The sequence below is a fragment of the Leptinotarsa decemlineata genome, unplaced genomic scaffold (assembly GCF_025532065.1).
Source record: "Leptinotarsa decemlineata unplaced genomic scaffold, Ldec_3_MD MMD2_P_RNA_scaffold_9, whole genome shotgun sequence".
Lineage (NCBI taxonomy): Eukaryota > Metazoa > Arthropoda > Insecta > Coleoptera > Chrysomelidae > Leptinotarsa > Leptinotarsa decemlineata.
The window spans coordinates 11447766-11470949 of record NW_027412536.1 but is presented as its reverse complement, the minus strand read 5'-3'; the positions used below and the strand labels follow the sequence as shown (position 1 = coordinate 11470949).

The window sequence follows — 23184 nt, the reverse complement described above, 5'->3', positions numbered from 1 at the left end:
TCCCCGAAATTTAGATCTAAATCCCACTTGATACTGTATGAATTGAAATTTTTAATTTCAGTGTAGAAGCTTACATGTTCAATTATATTTGAAGAATAGGAAGATTCAGAAAATGTGAGACATTAAGAATATTCGTAAATGGAAATAATGATAAAATGGATGAATTTTAATGACATACCCCTCAAATAGTTTTTTAGTAGATGCGCTACTGCGTAGATCGAATTCGAATAAGGGGTGAATTTGGTGGGTGGCGACTGGAACCACGCACACCTTGTCGAAAACTCAGGTAAAAATTAAAAATCTGAAGAAGCGCAATAATTCAGAATGTGGCAATAGCACCATCGCGACTTGCGATAACGTAGAGCCGTAGTAACGCGCTTGCGCCTCCCCACCTTTCATTTCAAATGAATTTCAGATTCCGTCAAGAAACAAAACAAGCGGCGGACAGTGGCGCGGTGATACTGTTGTTGCGTTCACGGAGTTTTTCCTCAATGTGTAAAGTTTGACGTTTTGTGATTTTGTTTGTTATTGTGAAATCAATGTTATAACTCAAGGATTTTAACCTTTTTGGAGTTCTGTGCAAGGTGACTATTGATTTATTTCATTTCAGTGCAGAATTTCAAACCAACCAGTTAGTCAATGACTTTGTCGTTTAATTAATGTGTTTGACCTTTCAATAACATTTGAGCTTCAATGTTTTGCAATATTTTCATGTATCAAAGTTATGTATTGTATGTACATTCTTGTAGTTGAGGATTTTTCTGTTAATTTACTATATACTTTTTATAAATCCTCTTTACAGTTGTGACATAACCTTAAAAATTATGATGCAAACCAAATGTTTCTTGATACATCCCTAAACGCTTGATTTCATTACAGAATGAATATGATACGATTGATCAATAATTAAGTTTTACGAGTTCAGTTGTGACAGCTTTGTCGTAGATGTAGAAGAGCTGGCTATTCTAATTCTAAAGAATGTATTCTCAAACTTTACAGTGCTGGATTATGATTTGATGACAGTCGTGTGTCTCCCGTATTGAGATAATTCATGTCTTTAACCTAACAATTAGGTATTATTTCACTGCATTCCGCGATATATACGTGCTTCCTACCTATTTAAATATTTTTTGTAAAAAGGATACACGCACGTGGTGAGGATAATTGATACCTGAGAATCATTTACATATAAAATACTTCTGGGGAATCTCCTCAAAACTACCTGAGTAGTTTCTAAATGAAATTCACACTTTAACTTTTTGAGGATACCTGTTAACAAAGGCCCCTATGAACAGGACGAATATGAGGGTCGATTGAAAACTTTAATGATTGATTATATCATTTTTGTATCAGAAAGTGAAGATTGGTCTAGTTTCGTGACTGTAATATTTGAAAACAACCATTTGTTGTTCAACTTTGAATTCATTTTCGTATCCAACAAAGTGAGATTTGCCTTCTTCATCACTAACCATATCACCTTTTTGTCTTTTCAGAGCCTTATCAACACAACGCGGGGCCACTTACCAACCTATCTAAAAAACATTGCCTTTCCTAAAATCAAACATTGTGATAAAATTCGTGCAAGAAAAATGAACATGCAGAGTATTCAACTACAAGAAATTCTCCCAGGGACTCGGATGGTGGTCGAAAAGTCCGCGATAGTGAATTCTAGCGGACATACCGTGAAAAAGTTGCGAATATCCCGATTGCGCGACGTGGAGTGTAGAGTTTCGAGGGTGACTTCTGATGCGGATACTTCGCCTCTGAGTCCCAATCAAACTGATAAACACTTGGGGAGTACTGTTGTCATTGCAGACAAGTATGAATTGTTGGAACAGGTGGAGGGAAGCTCTCTCTATAGATGTGTGGATATCAATACTCGAGAGGAACTGGTTTGTAAGGTGAGTTCAAAAGTTATTAATGAATAAGTTGTTTCAATATGGGTATCAAAAAATGTATTTTCATCACTTTCCTGACTTACATCTGCTGCATCATCCATCAAAGGGATGTATGTACAGTGGCCAGTGTTTTGTTGGCAATTTTTTGAAGAGTATTTTTTTGTGTTTATTCATACAAAATGCACCGGGAGTAGTACAATGATGTCATCATGTGATCGTTTTGTTTTTCCTCAGAATTTGAAATGAAATGTTTAATCCCAGTTTCACTGTTAAACAACTTTGTGAGACGGGTATAAAATGGTCTTTCTAAATGCACACTGGTACTTTTTTGAGTAAATTTTTCTTAGCTTCAGGTTTGCCAATAATTCCGAGTTATTTTTGTTAAGAAATTGTTGTACCCTCTCCAAGAGTGTCGTATCCTCATAGCATGTCGATTATTCGTTTGCATACCATAGAAATGATTAATAATGTGTAATTCAAAAAAATATAGGAACCTGCGGGATACTATTTAAAAAAATGTTCCCACCAGTTGGATTCTAGGGAACTTATAGAGGGTTCAGTAGAGTAAAGAAACTCAAGGGTGAATCGAGTGATTTCCACTTCTAACCTTTTGCTATTAGTATTTCGAGTTTTGCAATACAGAGATGTCCATGATTAGATAAAAAAAATACAAAGAGATTGGAGAGTAGAGTTTAAAAAATATTCAGATAAAGAAAATGATAAGGTTGACTAACGTCAAATGAATAAGTAACAGTGTGACATTGTGAAATTTGTTGAACATCAAATATTTGACAAACCATAATTCAGAAAATTTTGTGAATAAATATTTTCAAACATAAATTCAACTAAAGGAATATTTAACGAAAGTCATTTTTTGTGGAGAAAAATCAGTTTTTATCGACCTTTTTTCGGTATCTATTTTTACCTTCCACAATATTTTTCAGATGGAAAGTAAAAATACCCAAAAAGGTCGACAAAATCAAAAAGAACTTATGATGCACTGTTTGGGACCTTTGGTGTAGTAATAAATATTACTGGAGTTCTTTCCCAACACCAAATCGTTATTTTCAACACCTCGACACGTGTTTCGATCACCAAGTGATCATCTTCAAGAGGAAGTTTAATCTTCACTTGGTGATAGAAACACGTGTCGAGGTGTTGAAAATAACGATTTGGTGTTGGGAAAGAACTCCAGTAATATTCAAAAAGAAGTTCATATGTATATTTACTTATTTGTATTTGGTGGTAAATTTCATCAAGTAAGTATTTACTTGTTGTCATATTAATTATTTAAGTTTCATATTCAAATGGTATAAACGGTATACCTACTCTTTATATTTCAATTGGCCCCCGTGTAAAAGTCCAACATCAAACATCAGTCCTTGTAAGCTACTGGTTGACAGTTACATTGAGAATAATAACGGATCCACATATCGAATAAAATACGAGAAAATAATTTTGAACAAAAGTGGCAAAATATGAATCAGCTACCAGCTGGCCGTAGGAATTCAATCAAACTTGAAAAGGGGTTTACCTGAACCCTTTCAAATTCTAATAGGAATCGTAATAATATAAATTCCCCCATTTGTATACATAATCGATAACAAATGCAAATGCTTTCTATATAAAAATCTCAACCCTTTTTCTAACATCGAACGAATAAATAGGGTGCATATATTTTCGCAAGTTTTTTCCCAGATTTCCCACATTATGAGAATTAATCAGCCAATATTGGATAGAAGAAAAGTTGAAAGAGGTCACGGAGAGGTTAAGATAAAACCGGATGATAGTGGAGCCCCCTCGATTCACCAAGTATTCCCATAGAAGCGGAGCGCGAATCTTCAAGCTCGATATTGTTTGGTCAGTCTCAGCATTGTGGACCGAGAACGGGTTTCGTAGTAGTTTGATAGTGGAATGGCGATGTAAATTAATTTCGCTCTTCGTAAAACTTGTAGGGCGACCCTGAGAACTAAGGACGTAGATGACTTTGTGCGGTAACTGGTTGGAACTAAAACGGAAGGTCAATGCTGAATGGAATTAAATTTTATTGAACGAAATTGATCAGTGGCATTGTTTTAAAAACGCTTTTCTACTATTGGTTACTAGAATCCATGTAGTTTACTTCTTTTGAAATCATTCCCTTGAATGGTTGCAGTACAGACGGTCAAAGATTCTTTAAAAATGAGTCATCGGTTTGTGCATTCAAAATGAAAAACCACATAGTTACTGCTCCGAACAAACCTTTCAGTGAAGAATTGTTTTATTTTCCTAATTCGCTAAAAATTATACTATGTTACGATTTTAGGCCACTTTCATAAAATTTGTCGTTGAGATTGAAATGTATGATTATGATATAAAATTTGCCCATTATGAAATGTGAAATGCCTCTATTTGTGTAATATAAAAGACTTTGAACCGTAGAAATTTCACATTAATAACTTTTAAACTGCCAAGCGATAGTTATACATCCAACAAAAACTTCCTCTGATTAAATCGAGAAATATACTCAAATGGTAAATGTCGTGTCTTTGTTTCTCTCGTATAGAAAAAAGGGATGCCATATGAAAGTATGTATTTTATCGCGTTAGCTATTGATGACGCATGTGTAATGATTCATTTCTCCAAGCGTAGAATATCTCATTGAAATTAACATTACATTAAACATTGAAAAAATGCGGTTATCTATAATGATGATAGGTTTTCTTCGCTTTTCTAAACCAACAATTCCTATAATTAATTGCAAATATTCGGTAGGGAACAACCCCCATTCGCAGCAGGATATTCTCACTGGGTCATTCAAGACATTCTGAAGGTGTGGGGGATAAATTGGGGTGGGTGCTTGAAGGGTTGTTTACCTATTTATCATTGTACACCCCTTTCATGAAAAACCATTGAAATTACAGTGTACTTATACTTGTAAAGACATTTTCCCATGGACTTTTATAATGAATATCTCATTCGAAGACGACAAATAATGAGTAAGAAAGGGTGACTTCATTCTTTTATATCTGAACCCTATTATTTACTAGTCACAAATATAGTCAACTTCCCAAATATTGAATATGTTTTATCGAATATAGGTTATTTTAACAAAATATACTACTTACTTTGATTTATTCTTAGTGTAATATAATGAAATCTTTTCCACCTTGGTCTGGTCTGACACTGACTGAAGCTTGAAATGCTCCCCCCCCTGATGGCCACTGTTTTTCACATTATTTTTTCATTTTCCATAAAGTGCATAGCTTACAGATTACATTGAATAAGTACCTAGGTACTTATCAATTCTCCAGCAGCATGTAGAATTGAGTTCAAATGTTTAAAATTCCACGTTTCCTTCATGGCCATAATCTTGTATTCATTCACTTGTAATTATAACGTCATTAATTGTCACAAGATATTTTTCAATTGGTAAAATATTGGTTGAAACTTTATTCCAGTTCAACATACATAAGTCGGTAGGTATATTGTTTCTGTTATGCACATGTAGAAGCCACCTCGGAAAATACCTACGCATGGTCAATTATTTTTATATATGTGACGACATTCAAATCATGTACGAACGACGCATTTAGTTGAAAGTCTCGAATGTCATGTCATTTCCTCTCTTCGATAAGTAAAATGAGATAGGTAATTGTAACTTCTTGTAAATCTGCGTCAGCGTATTATTGGATTCCTTATTATTCAATCCGTGCCCGTTTTTGGTCATTATTGTGGTAAAACTTCAAAACAATGTTCTTACTCGTGTAAAATATCCATACAGGGCGTATTCAGAAAATCAGTCAAAGTGCTTTAAAAATTCTTCATGATTTACAAGGGGTGTTTCATTTCCATGGAACCATATTTTCAAATGAAGGAATTTCAATTGGATATCAATTGGAATTTATTCAAAAATTTAAGAATAACGCTAGGATTTCTGGAATTTAGCAAGGATTTGTCTAGTCGAGATACACCTACTTACACTAGATTTTTAAAGTGAAGCACCCCTCGTGTGGTACGTTTTCCATAACTATGTCATCATAACTTCAGTAGGGCCCTAGTACCCTCGGTAATACCTAATATATCGATGTTACTCAATGTAAAATTGAGATTTGCGGTTGTTATGTTACAGATTGAGTTGTGTTACATTAAACATAGTTTGATAGTAAACTTTCTAACTATTAACCTATTATGAATTTTATGCAAGTATTGTTGAACACGAAAAAAATAAACGCACCCACTTCCAGACTCACAATTTTGGTTTCACTAATGTCAGTAGGTATAGTAGCTACTTTTTACTTCAAGTTGCCTAGATTCACATTTAAAGTTATGAGTTCGACAAGTTCCGGGGAATTGATGCTACCATTGATTATTTTATGAATTAGTGTAAGATCTGATTCTAATCTTCTATGAGCCAGAGTATTCAAGTTAAGAATGTCCAATATAATTTTATAGTCATATTCACCAATATGAAGTCCCAGTTAATTTATATGTAGAGTACTTTAAAAACGTACTTTGAACACTTTGAAGCATATCAATATCCACATGATATGAAGGGCACCAAATTGTGGAATTATATTCGATTATTGATCTAACAATTGAACAATATATGATTTTATTGAATTGAAAGATAATTCATTTGCAGATCTGAGAATGAAACTTAACATTTTTAGTGCTTTAGAAGTTATATTTGCAATATGGCATTTTTGGGTCGAGAGTGATTCCTAAATATCTGATTGTGTTTGTTGTTTTCAGTTCTAATTGATTGATTTTATATGGCCGGGTAATAGGATTTTTGTTTCAGAAAAAAGTAAATTTTTGACATTTGTCTGTATTTAATTGCAGTAGATTTATATCACACCAGCGAACAAAGTTAGATAAATCTTACTGTAATAATTCAGTATCAGTTGAGTCATGAATAACTTTAAACATATTCAGGTCATCAGCAAATAAAAGACATTCACTATAAAGAATAACATCTTTCAAGTCATTTACAAATAGGTTGACAAGCAATGGCCCTGAATGAGAACCCTGTGGTACACCCGATGAAACTGTGATTGAGAAGATATTGAGTTACTATATTTTACAAATTGTACTCGTTAGGCTAGACAATGTTCAATCTATTTCAGAATGTTTCCTAGAAAAACTTCCTCAAAAATGTTTTAACTCTACCTTTCGTTTTAGACAACAACTGGTCCAGATAAGTTTTAAGAATTAGTACTTCTTTCAGAGGAATACTTTTTTCATAAGACTGGACGTATTCTGCATGAAAATTAATATTCGAAAAGTTTCCAGCAACCTGTAAAGAAGTACTTAGTAGTTCTGAATTAACTTCGCAAATATTTTTTTCAAGTCAAATTATTGATGTGTTAATAAAACGACGGTGGATTTTGCTTCTCAAAATGATACATATTGGAAGTGTACGTCATCGAAGTCTTACTTTTTTTAAAATATATTTCACATAACATTTCAGTGCATTGCGAAACATTTTTATTCGCATATATTATCTTCGTATATACTTGTCGATTAACGTGCACTATGATGCAATATTCTGTAGTGTTAAATTACATTCTAAATAATCAAATATATATTCCACAAACACTGGCTCCGTCGTCTTATTGGTTAAATATTGACATTCACCTTTTGTGGTCGTGAAATATTGAGGGGACCTTGAATTTGGCATTCGGTTGGACCAATCGCAAATATAATAAAGAAGGACACTAGATCGCATTTCGCATTATGGTGTGGATTATATTAATTTTGACGTCATGACGGTTAGGATCAACTCAAGGATAATCATGATATTCGATTCGATGTTTTTTAATGTATTGAATGGATTTTGAATTCAGTTAAATTTGTCTATTTTTGTACTCTATTTGGATATACCTACTATTACGCAATATTTCATTTTGGAATATGAAAGTAATCAGTTTTTTTATCGACCTTTTTTGGGTAATTGTTACCTTCCACAATCTGAGAAAAAATATAAAAATTATAATGGAGAACTTCTTTGACATCTGTCGAAGAAGTAAAGAAATAAGCTATCAAAAAAGGAATAACTGCGAATATATTCGAATTTTTTATCCATTTCTGAAGACGGAGGCAGATTTTGGCCTCCGAAACGTAAAAGATAAGTATTATTTCTTAATAATTTTTTTTTATAGGCAAAATTGTTAAATACGACAAGTTACTGATAAATAGAAGATTTTTCTTTGTGAAAAATACTTTGATTTTTACGCAGTAACTTATCGGGGTAAACTAAAAAGTTTGCCCTTCTACACTTGTATGAAGTTCTCCATTATAATTTTTATATTTTTTCAGATTGTGGAAGGTAACGATTACCCAAAGAAGGTCAATAAAAAAACTGATTTTTTTCCTCCACAAAAAATGACTTTCGTTGAATATGAAAGTAATGTAGTTAACTATTCACTACATCATCGAAAGGTGAAATTATGAAAAGGTAAATGGGAGGATAAAATTATTGTAATTTTAATAACTAATCCGTTGAACTATTGTATTTCGTCATCTTAATACAAAATAATTGGTGTGTATGCAATATTGGCCTTGTTTACTTTTCTAGTAAACGAGTGAAAGAAATATCAGAAAGTTCGTGATAGCCTTACTATTACCAGCACACGATCATATTATAATTTACATGTCTCCTCGAATATAATCATTTACCTATTTCACGAATTCACAGGGCATAATATGTATTCGATTCTACATATAAGGAATCTTTGTAAGAAAAATAACATTGTCTTGCTGAGAATCTGATCTTTTTGATTGAAATATTGTTTTTTGCCCTTATAAATGTGAATTTGCTACTTCTTTCATACTTCCATCACTGTCCTTTGAAAATGTAATTATTAGCAAAATTTGCTGTGAATGAGTGACTTTTATGTGTCAATTGATCAAACCTTTACGCGTCGAGAATACATTAAAGATTTATATTTATCTTTTATCCTCGACATGGAATTAAACATGACAAATTGATGTTTAATTTTTACTCACTCAATGTTTTCGTGATGTAATTACTATCAAGTTATTACAAGGTGAAATCCCCAAAAGGAACTTGATATTGACAGTCCCGTGAGTCGAAATCTTTTTTAGCGGATGAATATTTCATTGGATTAAATAATTTAATAATTGTTTGTGGTTAGGTATAAAAAGAGAGCTACTTATGAAAAGTCAAATAATGATGCAAACTCTTTTTCCCCTTTGTATCTAGAATTGTGATAAATGTAGAACAGCGATATTCTTTCAAGGTTTCATATCAATTCATAGATGTCACAACTGAATATTTCGCGAGCTGTGACTTGCTCATATATTTGGAAGAATTTTTGAAGATATTTACTACGTTTTCCTGACACCGTTGATCCAATTTAATTTACTATAAAAAATAGATAATATCTATGCCCATGTAGTTACTGAACTGGATTGAACCTGTTCGGGTCAGGTATAAACTCAATCATTCGTATAGACAAGACTTTTGGTTCCTCAACGTCTTCAAAAATTACTTCAACATGAATGACAAAAACCCGTGATGATTAAGATTCAATTTAATAAACACCTTCCAAGTCACAAAAAATTGACGATTTTCGATTAATCGATTTTCCAGCCGAATCAAGAAAAATGCACTGAAAGTCTCCCCAATGATGAATGCGTATCAACTTCAGTAGAGATTATCGAATTTCAAACTGTGACTTCTATTCAATGACAAAAAAGTGGTTGTCTCTGGAAAATGTTGCGTGTCATTGAAACTACACCAATTATTTTTCAGTGAAAGGAATGGTTGTGATAAAAAAACGTTATCTATCGATCTGATATTATTTAAATTTTATCATATGTTCTCTCTTCACATTGTAGCTATAAACAATTTCTTCAATATTGTTTTATTATTCCATATTAATATTGAAGAATGGTGATACAGACCACATATTTTCTCATTGAATTATATTCAAAACGTACCAGCTATAACTAGGGAAAATTGTAGCTGTTTCAATGAGTCTTTACATTTCTTTCCGCCTACATTCTGATTCGAACTAATGAATATCATATTTTTAACGTGAGTATGATCTAATAATACATTTGCACCAGCATTATTACGTTAGATATTAATAAACCTTATATGGCAACATCTGAAGCCAAACCTATATAGGATTTCGAAAGAATAAATACCTCTCTTGTTTCAACAGGTATGAACTGTACTTCAAAGCATTTTTTTTTTGTACATAAATTATTAGTCAGACATGCTATGCAAATGTATGTAGTACCAATGATAACTGTTTATTATGGAAAAAGGTTGAATTGACTTTTCGTAACAGAAACGATGTTTACGGTGGCAACGTATAGCTATTTTCAAAAAGTATTTAAAATTCCTATGTATGCAAAAATGTCTCATAATCAACTATTGATTCGGTGAAACTATATGTGAATATTGGAGATGTTCCCAGTAGATGACGAAAGACAAGTGTTGTTCATCAAAACAAAATGTGCTTTTTTCATTTAATTGAATTTTTTAATCATTGCAAAACTTATCTTTTCTATTACTAACCTGGCAAATGTTCAATGTTTTTTTTTTCAATATTAATCTACTTGTATATGAAATTCAGCATTGGATAATGGATAACTCGTACTTTTTCTACATTCGTATTAAATGTCGAAGGCCATATAAAATATGTCAAATTATGAGAGAAAAAATTCCACTATACCTACCTGTTTCCTTTGTTACAGGTCGTCCCACGTGACAGCCATTCTCTGGTGTCTGCTCATTACAAATTGGATTTTCATCCGCGCGTATCTTCCATCCACGAAGTTATATCGAAAAATTCTCACATGTACCTGGTTTTTCCTAAGCCTCACGGTGATTTGCATTCCTACGTTAGAACAAGAAAAAGACTGCGCGAATCCGAGGCGAAAAAGCTGTTCAAACAAATCGCCGAAACGGTCCAGGTGTGCCACGAAAATGGCATCGTTCTCCGGGACCTGAAATTAAGGAAATTTGTTTTCTCCGATCACGAGAGGTAAGTTTGAGATTTTTTTTTTTTCGGTGTCAGCGGCATTGACTGCAATGGTCGCTATAGCCTTATGTTTTGGGTAAGTTATATTAATAACTCCCCGTGCCACGTAAACACCATCATGGTTATTCGCAGTTCTGGCAGCTTCGTAACGCAGCAGAATCAACCCTACTTCAATTTGAAAAATCGTTTGAGAAAAATTTCTAATCGAAGATCATTATCATTGGCTATTTTCCACACATTTTTTAACTTTGCCGAGTTTGCTTGCATCTTCAACGTTCATTCAGTCAACAAATGCTTGTAAACAATATAAATGAATTAAGAATTTCCAGCATCTACAGAAGTACTGTAGTTATTATTCATTCAAAAACAGTTATTACAAAAAAAATGTAAGAGGTGTTTCGAATTTGGATGAATTCTCCTTCAGAGCTCTGTAAGAATGAATTTTACCTCCCACTGTATTTTCAGTTGGAAAGCATTTTTCTCGAAACAAAAAAACAAAAACTTCACAAGAATTACAATCCAATGTAGTGTACAAATTGAACTGTGGAATCTGTCACAAATACTATGTTGGTCAAACCGGACGGTATTTTCAAACACGAGTTTCAGAACATATGATATACTCTAAGAAACTAATTATAAAAACCCCACAGCCCTCCTTGAAAATGAAAAAGAATATGGACACATTTTTTATTTTGATCATCCAACTATTCTAGATATTCAACCATATTTATCCAAAAGATTTTTGAGCGAAATGATATATATCCTCAAATGCGATAGCGTTAACACTAGAAGAGATGTCGATGGCGGCCTTAATGCTGCATATTTCAATTTGATAAGTAAAATACCTGAATAATTTACCCTGTTTTCATTCTATTCTTTTTGTCATTGATTAAAAAATAGACACCACCTTATCAGAATCTTTTTGAAAAATTATGGCACATATTTTGTATCCAACCAATTATTTTTTCAAAAACATAATGTGTCCGTTCCACGGTTGTACTTCCCCCGACAACAGGGAGGCCGTGGACTTTTGAGTTTGGAGTGTCCACATGACAGAATGGGACTAAATACAGCCTGTAAAGTCGTCAGGAGTTCGGATCCCCTTGTCTGCATGGTCTGTGACCATGAGAGAGCAGAAATTGGAGCATTTCTCTTTAGGGTATAGTTTTCGACACTGAACGAGGTGACCACAACTCTGTCACCGAGTTGGAACCCGTTCAGCAAAAGCTCAAATAAAAGCCGCAGAGATCACCTTACTTCTGCGGAAACACGCGGATAAGCCAATGCATGGGGTCTTCTTTAATAACATTGTAGACCTTGGCTTATCAAAGCGCCTGACGTTCGCTTTTCTTAGGCCGAGTGGGCTGAAGTCGGAAACTGAGGGGTTCATCATGGCATGCCAGGATGGTGTCTTCAACATCTTAGTCTACCGCAGTCGCGTGATGGGTATCGAGGTTCCTGACACAAGGTGCAGGGCCTGCCGCGAGGCGCCCGAGATCCTAATGCACTTGCTTTCAGCATGTCCAGCATATGCGGTCTCGGCCTAAATTCATCGGTATAACGCGGCCCTAAGAGTGCTATATTACCATCTACGATACTCGTACGTTATTGACGAGACAACGGTGTTGCCTACGCTCCGAAGGATATTGAATCCGTTGTGGAGAACGAGAAGTACCGAATTTATTGGAACTATTCGTTCCCCACCCTCAGGCTCATACAAGCTAATAAGCCTGATGTAGTCCTTCTCGACCACCACAGCAAAACGATATTTGTCGTGGAGTTTTCAGCTCCTGGCGAGACAAATATCGTCAGAAAAGGGGAGGAAAAATGGATCAAAAATCGAGATTTTGTCTTCGAACTCCGCAGACTCTATCCATGTCATTCTGTCAAGATGGTTGTTCTGATTATTGGAGTCCTTGGTGGAATGATGCCCTTTCTACTTTCGAATCATACCGGCTTGCTTCACTAAGGCAGAAATCTTAGCCACTCGGATTCAGAAGGTTGTCATTATTGGCTCACTGCACTTGCTCAGGGCACATGATTCTCGGACCCAATGATCACTTACCCCACGGTGTGGGGAGTGATCATTGGTTAATAATGCTGGCGCGCCCTCCCGAATGTATCGGAGCTTCGGGGGATAAGGCCTGACCAGCGCAAACTACGGTTGAAAATAATAATAATAATAAACGTCTTTATTACTACAACTACACAAACCAATAACAATATCAAGTTCTAACTACATATAAAAAGTTATAGTAAAAGGCGAAGTTCAATTTTCGCAGCTATGCAAATAACTGCTAAATTGTCTTAATATACATGAAGATTATACAAATATATCAGTTATTAAACAAAATACAAATTAAACTAAAATATATAAGACCTATATAGTGGATATAGTGTGTAAAAACGTAGCAGTAGTAAATGATGAAGAGATTAATAGAGAGAAGAATGATGAACAACTCAATTGGAAAAATTTTGTGCCCGTAGATTACAAAAAAAAAATGTGCTTTCGAAATAACAATATTGAAATATTTGCCTATATGAACCTGACTAATTTTCTCATTAATTGATTCAAAGATATTCCGAACAGTGCGTGAAGCAATCCTATTTCGAACTTTGTTACTCAACTTCGTTACCACACGTGGAGGACAGGCTGCCGACTAGATTTTAATCTTTCAAATTACTAAACACTTCCTGTCCTGTTTTGAAAATAAATCGTACAAAAGAAGAAAAGAATGATTTAAGAATCGGTTGAACATTATTCAACTTTGCCGATCGGATTTGTTGAAACTGTGCAACACAAGACGGTTGTATCGAGGATTTGGAAATACTCGATTGTAATTTGTGGTGAAATTTGCTTTTGTTGTCGATATTGGATTGCCGGTTGACACACCTTGGAGATGATTTTCAGGAATTGCGTTGTTACCAGTCATATGGTTGCGGTCTTGTTCGGGACTTCGAATGAGCATGTAGCCACAAGATAATGATTGGTGACAATTCAATGATTGTATGTCTTTCTTCATTTCTGTTATTTCCTTTGTTGTTTCATAATGTTCGGTACATTTTTGTAACACGAATGATCTCATTTAGGAGCATTTTAGAATTTACTGCTAGATATCTATTTGCCGTACATTTTCACCTCAAGTAACGGGATTCTCTCGGCATAACGCGATAAGGAAGACACTAATTAAAACCAGCAATTGCGAAATAGAGCACCATCGAGTCTCCTTCCAATTAACTAAATGCCGCGATCGACCTTTAAACTTGACCTCGGATGAAATTTTGACAGTATTAAAATATGGCGACGAGCCAATCCTAACGATCGCTCACGTTATTTTCGTCAAGGATCCGAACGATTTCATCATTAACGAACATGAGTAATTGCTTGTTTCTCAATGCCTCGTTCGTTCGATCTCTGTTTTTGAGTTGGGAAATCGTTTCTCAAACCGTTAAGCTGTGTGTGAGTGCTGCAATCTCGGCGTTACATTCTTGAAATGTACTCAATTTCAACGGGCGGTCATGATGACGATTTCGAAATTCGAATTTGTGGAAAGAAACAGAGATTATTATTAGTTTTTTATATACAAATAGAGATTTTATTGAGTGTGCATGATACAAATAAAAAATGAAACAATTCGTGGACACAACACTCCAAAAAATCCTAGGTCCTCTAACTGGAACCACAAATGTGCGGTTGGCTTCTGTTGTTCAGGAAAATTATGTGCAAAATGTTGAGTCAGAAAAATCGATTTGGATTTGTATTTCATAGGATATAAAGTAAGTTAATTTCACTTCCACTCTGTATAAGATACAGATAAAAAGTATCAACGCAAACTACTTATGGGAAAAGTGTGCCTTAACCCCTTTTGCCCAAACAGCACTACGTTTCAACGTGAAATAAATCCAAAAAACCATGAGTTCCAGAAAAGTGCCGCAATTGTATGTATCGACGCCCCCAACCTCCGACTTCCGTATCCGCTGCTAGGTCATAATACAATAATGAATCGGTAAACTTGATAGCGTTACTCTGTTGTTTTCTATATGTGTCTGAACCTGCCGGAAACTTAGTAGCCAGCTGTGAGAAACAGGATGTTAACGCATCTTTTGTATTCTTAATAGATAAAGTGCTATGTCCCAGAATGGCGTTCTTTTTTGCAGAATTGCGTTCTGATTACGAGTTTCTACCTGAATTTGTCGTGTTCAAATAGGATTATTTTACTTCAAAGGTAACAGAGTTTCCGCTCGTTCCGATTTTTTGTCTACTTGCAAGTGTGTGAACGAATGGGCTGGATAAGATAAACATTACGATCAAAATAGAGGAGTGGTCACTAATGCATTGAAAAACATGGATTCAGTATCACAAAAATGAGCTGATCCCTACAAATTATCCAACTGTGAAGTGATGGAAATTATCCCCATTGTAGAACTGGTAGACTCGTTAACAAAGAGTCGATACAATGTCAAAATTAATCCAAAGTATACTGATGAGATACGTATGCACTGTACAGAAATCACACTCAGTAGACGCTTCAACCGAGGACGTTTTTGTTAATGGAGAGATATCATAATCTCATTCCTTCGAATACTGATAACTTAAGGCTAAAGAGGACTGACATTCTTTAATGTAGTTTCTCCCTGTAAATATACATATATACACGATATTGGGTAGGTATATGTTTCAGGATGAAACCCATCAAACCTAATCGATGACTAACAAAACTTGTTTGAACTGTTATGTTCAATTTTTTAATTTTTTACTGAAATATGTACATTTCTCCACTCTCAGTGAGGAAGTTTCGGATATCTCGACTCGGTCTTGTTTCAATCTGATTTTATTAAATTTCTATTTTGTGTCAGTTCTATGTAGATGCTCACCAATAAAATTGTAGCTAATGCCCGCCCTAATTGAATAAAATTACTTTGAGACTTGCTGAGCATTGAGCAATCATAAATTAAAAATGATGGTTACAACGAAATTGTTCATTCAATCATATTTAAGGCAAATTACTTATTGTTCATTTTATATACACGTGCGCTCATCGATGCATGTGACGGAAAGGCTTAATCGAGAATCCGAAGAATGAAAATAACCATTCCTTTGCCCTTTTTATGGGTTCCGTTGACCTTGTTTCGATAACGTAACTTGTAAAAGGAAAATGTTGCAAATGTAATTTTGCCATACCCACGCTTAAATGACATTTGTGAAATGAGATACTTGGATTTTGAAACTGCTTTGAATCGACAATCATAGGCGTGGATAACGGTTGTCCTAGTGAGTGATATAAAATGTTTCCAAAACTAGTATAATGAGAAAGTATTAGTATATACTTTAGGTTAACACCGGTTTTATGCCTCAAAGAGATCATGACTTCTCTCAATTGAATAATTTAGGCTCCATCAAAAATGAAACTAAGTTAACTAGTTTTGTGATCCAATAATTTTTCTGAAGAAAGGTTAGTTGGGTAACAGGATCAATATTTTCTTGAAAAAAAAATTGTTTTTTTGCCGACGTTTCGAATTCAAATAAATTATTTTTCGATGAATTTTCATAAACATACCTCCCACAAAACTTGTTTAAAAAAAACCAAAAACACCACAAGAATTACAATCCAATATAGTGTACAAATTGAACTGTAGAAGCTGTCACAAATGATATGTTGGTCAAACCGGACGGTATCTTAAACACGAGTTTCAGAACACTTGGGAGACTCTAAGAAACTAAATATAAAAAACTTAACAGCCCTCGTTGAATATGAAACAGAATATGGACACATTCTGTTCAACCATATTTATCCATATTACTGGAGTTTGTTTTTTATTTTTAACACCTCGACACGTGTTTCGGTCACCAAGTGATCATCTTCAAAGAGGAAGATTGAAACTGAGTGTTAATCTTCCTCTTTGAACTCAGTTTTAATCTTCCTCATTGAAGATGATCACTTGGTGATCGAAACACGTGTCGAGGTGTTAAAAATAACGATTTGGTGTTGGGAAAAAACTCCAGTAATATTCATTACTACACCAAAGGTTCCAAACAGTGCATCATAAGTACATATTTATCCAAAAGACTTTAAGCGAAATGATACATATTCTCAAATGCGATAGTGTTAACACTAGAAGAGAAGTCGATGGCTTTATTACTGCATATTTCAAATAGATAAGTAAAATGCACAGCTCAATTTGTACACCATATTAGATTGTAATTCTTGTGGTATTTTTCTTTTCTTTTCTTGAAACAATTTCTGTGGGAGGTATGTTTATGAAAATTGATTGTTACAGAGCCCTGAAGAAGAATTTTATTGAATTCGAAACGTCGCCAAGAAAACTTTTTTTTTAAGAAAAAATTGGTTAATAGAGCCAACCAACCTTTCTTCAGTTATATGTATTTTTGTACAGATTCAAATTAATTTCCTGGAAATGTCATTTTCTAGATATTTTAATCGTGTCCGATCTAATTATCTCGCGAAATTAATAAATTTACAACTTCAGTATTTGAGTATGAGGTATATGAATTCTTCAAATGGGGTGTTATCCTCATTTCATCGATAATGCTCAATGGCTCGTTGGGTGATAACGAACTCACTTTATTTATCTATCAATTCTGAAGAACACCAAATATTCAAGGTAACTTGTCTCTTCCGTAAAAATTATATAATACGTGCTTAAAATTAAAATTGAACTCATTAAATATACGAGTATATTAATCACTTGACCTCTAAATGGAAACGACGATTTCAGATGTATAGTACCCATAGTTTTTGCTACCCTTCTACATATTTTATATGTCTACGCCTCATGTTGTTTATAAATAAAGTAGCAATTGCTTCATTTCATACCGAATGCGAGATTAGCAAACACATTTGGCTGTTGAAGTTGAGTCGTTTTATTTGGAACATCTTTGTTGCAAAATACCCAGTAATTTGATTATTCGTTTCATTGAAAGGTACTGGACGATTTACTCTATTTAGCGAAAAGTTCATTTGTAAACGGAAAATTGAGGAATATAAAACGTGGGGTCACAAAAGGGATCAATCGCGATATATTTAGCGTTATTATTCATGCATTGATTGTATTTAAACTGTTCCTGGCAAATAGATTATGATCGATTGTTTTCTTGCTCGAGAAAGTACTTCAGGTGTGTTTTACATGTAGTAACTTGAAATAAAAATTCAGTAATCTTGCTTTGACTACTCACTTCATATCGGTAAAAACGTGGTGATCTTTCAACAACAGTACATCCAAAGTGATAGTGACGGTCATGATTTGTTCAAGTTTGAATGAAGGATGTTGAATGGGGGTTTACTGGACAAACTTCGAAGCTATGGTTTGTCGGATCATTTTTGTGTATGGCTCTCCAGCTTCCTGAAAGAACGTACCCTGCAAGTAGCCCTCGACAGATATCTCTCGGATACTTACATCAATGCTGGTGTTCCCCAGGGATCTATCTTGTCTCCAACCTTTTTTCTATTGTATATCAACGACTTATTGGGAAACCCTAAGAATCCAATATATTGCTTTGCTGACGACAGCACACTTGTTTCGTCATTTTATTTGGATTCCAAGACATCGGCAGCGGATGCACATCTTCAACGGCAGCAGGAGATTGCATATCTTAATGAGGATCTAGAAGTAATTTAGAAATGGGGTGAAAAAAACCAGGTTCAATTCAATGCCGCAAAAACCCGGGCATCGGTTTTTTCCAAAAGGATAAATGTCTCCGAACCGGATATAATATTGTCAGGTCAGACAATTCCACTTTCTGTTTCGATAATTTGTTGGGGTTTAAAATGGACACCAATATATCTTGGCACCATCATGTAGCTGGAATTCTGGATTCTATCCAGAAAAGAGCAATTCGCCTGATTGGGGACACGAATATCACTTACAACCTAGAACTTCACTGTTCATGCTCAGAACGTTTTCCCATAATTTTTGAAAACAAAGTCGTTATTACTTGCGTCTTGTATAACGGTCCATATATTGTATGATAAACGTCGGAAAAGTCTAGGGATATTTTTATAACATACTAAATATCATAAAAATAAATGCATGAGGTCGTTTAATTTCGATTAAATTGATACACTCGACCACCCTGTAGATTTCTATGGGTTGAACAAAGCCTGCAAAAACGGTAACTAATCTTTTATCAAGTTTTTTACAAACTGTAGGTTTTCGGCTAAAATGAATAATCTGAAAGTGTCGAGTTTGTACATTCTATGCAGTTCTTGCTCAGCAATTAAACTGGGAATATTGTGCTTTAACATGGAACGCCATCACTTACCATTGGCTGAGATGAATAGAGCTGTAGGGCTTCTTCAAGGTGGCATGCGACAAAATGATGTAGCTCTTCGTTTGGGGGTCTCCCAAAGTGTTATCAGTCGATTGTGGCGGCGTTTCCGTGAAACTGGCAGTCCAGCCGAACAACATCCAGGGCGAGGATGCGCTACAACTGCAGTTCAAGACCGATTTTTGGTCTCAACCGCAAGAAGACAACCGACAATCACAGAACCTGAGTTGGTTAACGTGTTGCAGCAGACGCACCAGGTAACCATTGGTCGTGATACTGTCAGAAATCGACTGCATGAAGCAGATCTCCACAACAGAAGGCCATTTAGATGTCCACCTTTGTCGAGAGGCAATCGCGGTAGAAGATTAGAGTGGTGTCAAGAACATCAAAACTGGGATGCAAATGATTGGGCCACAGTTTTGTTTACAGACGAATCCAGATTTGGATTTCATCCAGATTCTCGTCGAGTAAGACTGTGGAGACGACCTGGAAATAATGAACGTTTGAGACACGTCCAGGAAGTCCACACATACAGAGGTGGTACAGTAATGCTATGGGCGGAATCATGATCGGCGGCAGAACCCATCTCGTTTTTCCAAATCGCTCCCTCACAGCTCGACAGTACCTCGACACCATTCTTCTACCTATCGTCCGTCCGTTTGCTGGTGCTGTTGGTGAAAACTCCCACCTAATGCACGATAATGCTCGTCCACATGTCGCTCGTCTAATGACTGACTGGCTCACCAACGAAGGAGTTGATGTATTGCCATGGCCAGCACAATCACCGGACCTGAATCCCATCGAGCATGTGTGGGACATGCTTTAACGAAGAATTACTCCGCATATGGGGAACATTCACACAACGTTTCAATTGAGAGAGCTTTTAATCGCTGAATGGGCAAATGTACCTCAACAAGACATTGACAATCTCATTTTGTCGATGCACGATAGATGTAGGGCCGTAATAAACCAGCGTGGAGGCCATACTTTGTAATGATTCCAATTTTTTTTGTATTATGATTTTTTTTCGGGGTGCCAAAGAAGAGCCTTATTTTTTTTTAGTTTTGCTTATATGTGCACTCAGTATTTTTAACCATTTAATAAATTTTGTTGTAAGTTACATTCGTTTAATAATCACCCGTCAACTTTTTTTTCCCTAAAGCGATCTAAAAAAAAATTATTGCCATTTTTAAAAATATCCCTAGACTTTTCCGATGTGTGTAGGTAGCGCTATTAAAAACGTCTGCAATAAACTTCCGGGACATAGCTCGTATTTGAATTTGCTAATGAGGAAAATCCGGATTAAGGCTATCGGGATTCAGAGAACAAACATAATACCATCATTTCCAACGTGACTTCTCGAAAATAACCATGAAACATACTAATTTGTTTTTCCACGGCATGACAAGGTTGAGTTGTGAAATCCAATAAACATTAATTTAATTTATTCTTCGAGTGATTCATATCGTTTCCTCTTGCGTCTGTTTACATAAACTGTTCCCAGATTTGAAAAAAGTTTTGCAAATTCCAGCAAATTTCATCTCATATAAAATCTTTCCTCGAATATAAAAGTCAGCTGTAATCATAGATTTTTCTACCGACAATCGCTTTATTTTATCATAGTATTAGATTACAGAACAGAGATAAGGGATCTGTATTATTATTTACTCAATAATTTACAGGGTGTTAAGGTTGGAACAAAACCAAAAAAGTAACTCGTGATATACCTCAATGATTAATTTCACGGGAAGTGGAGATATTTAAAAATTAAAAAAAATCTTGACTCACCAGGCATGCGATTTTCATTCATTCCTATGAATTTAGAAATTCATCGAAGATTTCGTAAACAATTTTCATATCTTTACAAAACATGTACGCTTGCTATGAAATTAAGATGAATCAGAGATCAGACTGTCCGGTGCACAATAATTTCGTATTTTTCTGTTTACTTTATACAAACATTGATAAGCGGTGTATGTTTAGTCGGTAATATTATTAGGTAAACAAAATTTGGCTCAATTATAAACGTAATTTCGCAATAGTAATTAATATCCTCTCTTATTAATTCTAATCATCAGTAATAGATTTTGAATAAAACATTTAGAGAGTAAAGTAGAATCTTCTACACTTTAACGATAACTGAGTGCTATAAATGCTTAAAAAGAAATGTTGCCAAACTCTGAATTTTAAATGAAAATTTACAAAAATATATAACACTGACTAATCAATAGTTAACATACGCTGCATACCCTTGCAAAAAGGTATCACAACTTGAAACGATTCCAAAAACGAATAACCTTGGGCTTCCCGGACAAGGTTTTCGTAATATTGTGGTTGCAACACTGATACATATTTATTAATCATTGTGTTTGAATTTGAGTGAGTATGAATTATTGCTAAACATGACGAAATTTGTTACCATTTCCATTAAATGGTGGGTAAGCTCAAAAGTGATGTATAATTAACAGAACCAGTTTTGGAAACATTTCCTTCATTCGTGAATGATGCATGGTTGGAAAGTTTTGGTGTGGCAAACAAAATTGATATTTTATTTATTTTCATTGTCTGGTAATTATTTGAGACTCTTTGTCTATTTGGATAATGTTCAGACATATATTCTATATATTTTTGAAATGTTACAAATTATGGATACGAAGTCCATGTGAATGGATAATATGGTGTTTGAGTTAGTTTTTTGTTCAACAGAAACTGTACGTCAATGTGATTTTAGTACAGTTTGTACGAGTTATAGAGGAAATAAGACGTTATCAAAATGAACTATACAGAGTTCTAGGAACTTACAGTACTTTCCTCCTTCATGAAACTAAGCAATACTTAATATAAACTACACAACTATCATATAATATTTCTGGAGAATATATGATTTTCAAAATTTTGCATATAAACCGAACATATATCCTAATGAACAAATGAATAATAGAGTTATTAGTCAGAGATAAAATAGAAACCTTATTTGTGAATTATAATGTAACTCATTTTGTCGATTTATCTATAACTTATAAAAACAGTTGAACATTCATTTATTTATGATAATAATATAAATGGAGGTACATTATTGCACAAAATATTATCTCTAAAATACTTACAATTGATTTGAAATAATTTTTTTGCTTCATTATAATGAATTTTGTTTTTCGGCGATTTTTCATAAGTTTAGAAACATTTTTAATAATAATATCAAATTTTTATTAACCATGTCTATACTACATACCTAATGCAACATTCAAATTTTCTAATTTGTTTATTTTACCAACTTGAAGATCCACAAACAAAAATTGTAATGTTTTTGATATGTTCTTGGATATCTATATTCCTGTATTGAAGTTTTAATGTTACCATAAAAGATATTAACGTGCCAAGGATACGTTATTGATAAGCGATCAGTTCAATGAGAAATCAATCATTTACCCTTGGCAAGACACAACTACGATCAAAAATCGTTTTTGTATCCTTTTCATCTTATCCTTAATTCTGTTCCGTTTGGCACATTGACGCCACATGCACTATTTTTAGCCATTCCGTATCGACCTTTTTCGCTCAAATACGTGTTGTACGTCTCGCTATGTATTTGAGAAAAGTAAATGACGTCAATAGCGCGGGCTGCTTCCGTTATGACTAAAATCTTCAAAAATAACAGTTTCAGGGTTTTCAAATTGGAATATTTTTGCCGGATATTAATAATTAGGCATTATGTCAGAACTTCATTCGAAAACATCGATTTGAAATAAAACTTCCTGGCGAGTCAAGGACATCAATTAACTTTGAATTCTCTAATTTTCATAATGATATTTGTGTATAATATAAAACAGTTAGTTATAAGAATAAATATATTGATAACATTTTTTCTTTGTTCTTTAATGCTAATAAAACTGTTTTTATCGTTACGATGATATCTTCACTTTCGTCTTCCAGTCGCAAATTTATATACTTTAAAATCGTTACTCTAAATCCATGAAATTTTACTTCACATCCAAATGGT

General features: G+C 34.3%; 1 protein-coding gene across 1 annotated transcript in view; it reads left to right on the top strand.

The window, feature by feature from the left end:
- Nucleotides 1-424: 424 nt before the first annotated feature.
- trbl (tribbles) overlaps nucleotides 425-23184 on the top strand; it is a 64338-nt gene continuing 41578 nt past the window's right edge. The window contains exons 1-3 of the mRNA XM_023167227.2: nucleotides 425-584; nucleotides 1494-1901; nucleotides 10611-10900. Of these exons, the coding sequence (XP_023022995.1) occupies nucleotides 1590-1901; nucleotides 10611-10900 (602 nt within the window). The 5' untranslated portion in view covers nucleotides 425-584; nucleotides 1494-1589. The remainder of the gene's footprint in view (nucleotides 585-1493; nucleotides 1902-10610; nucleotides 10901-23184) is intronic.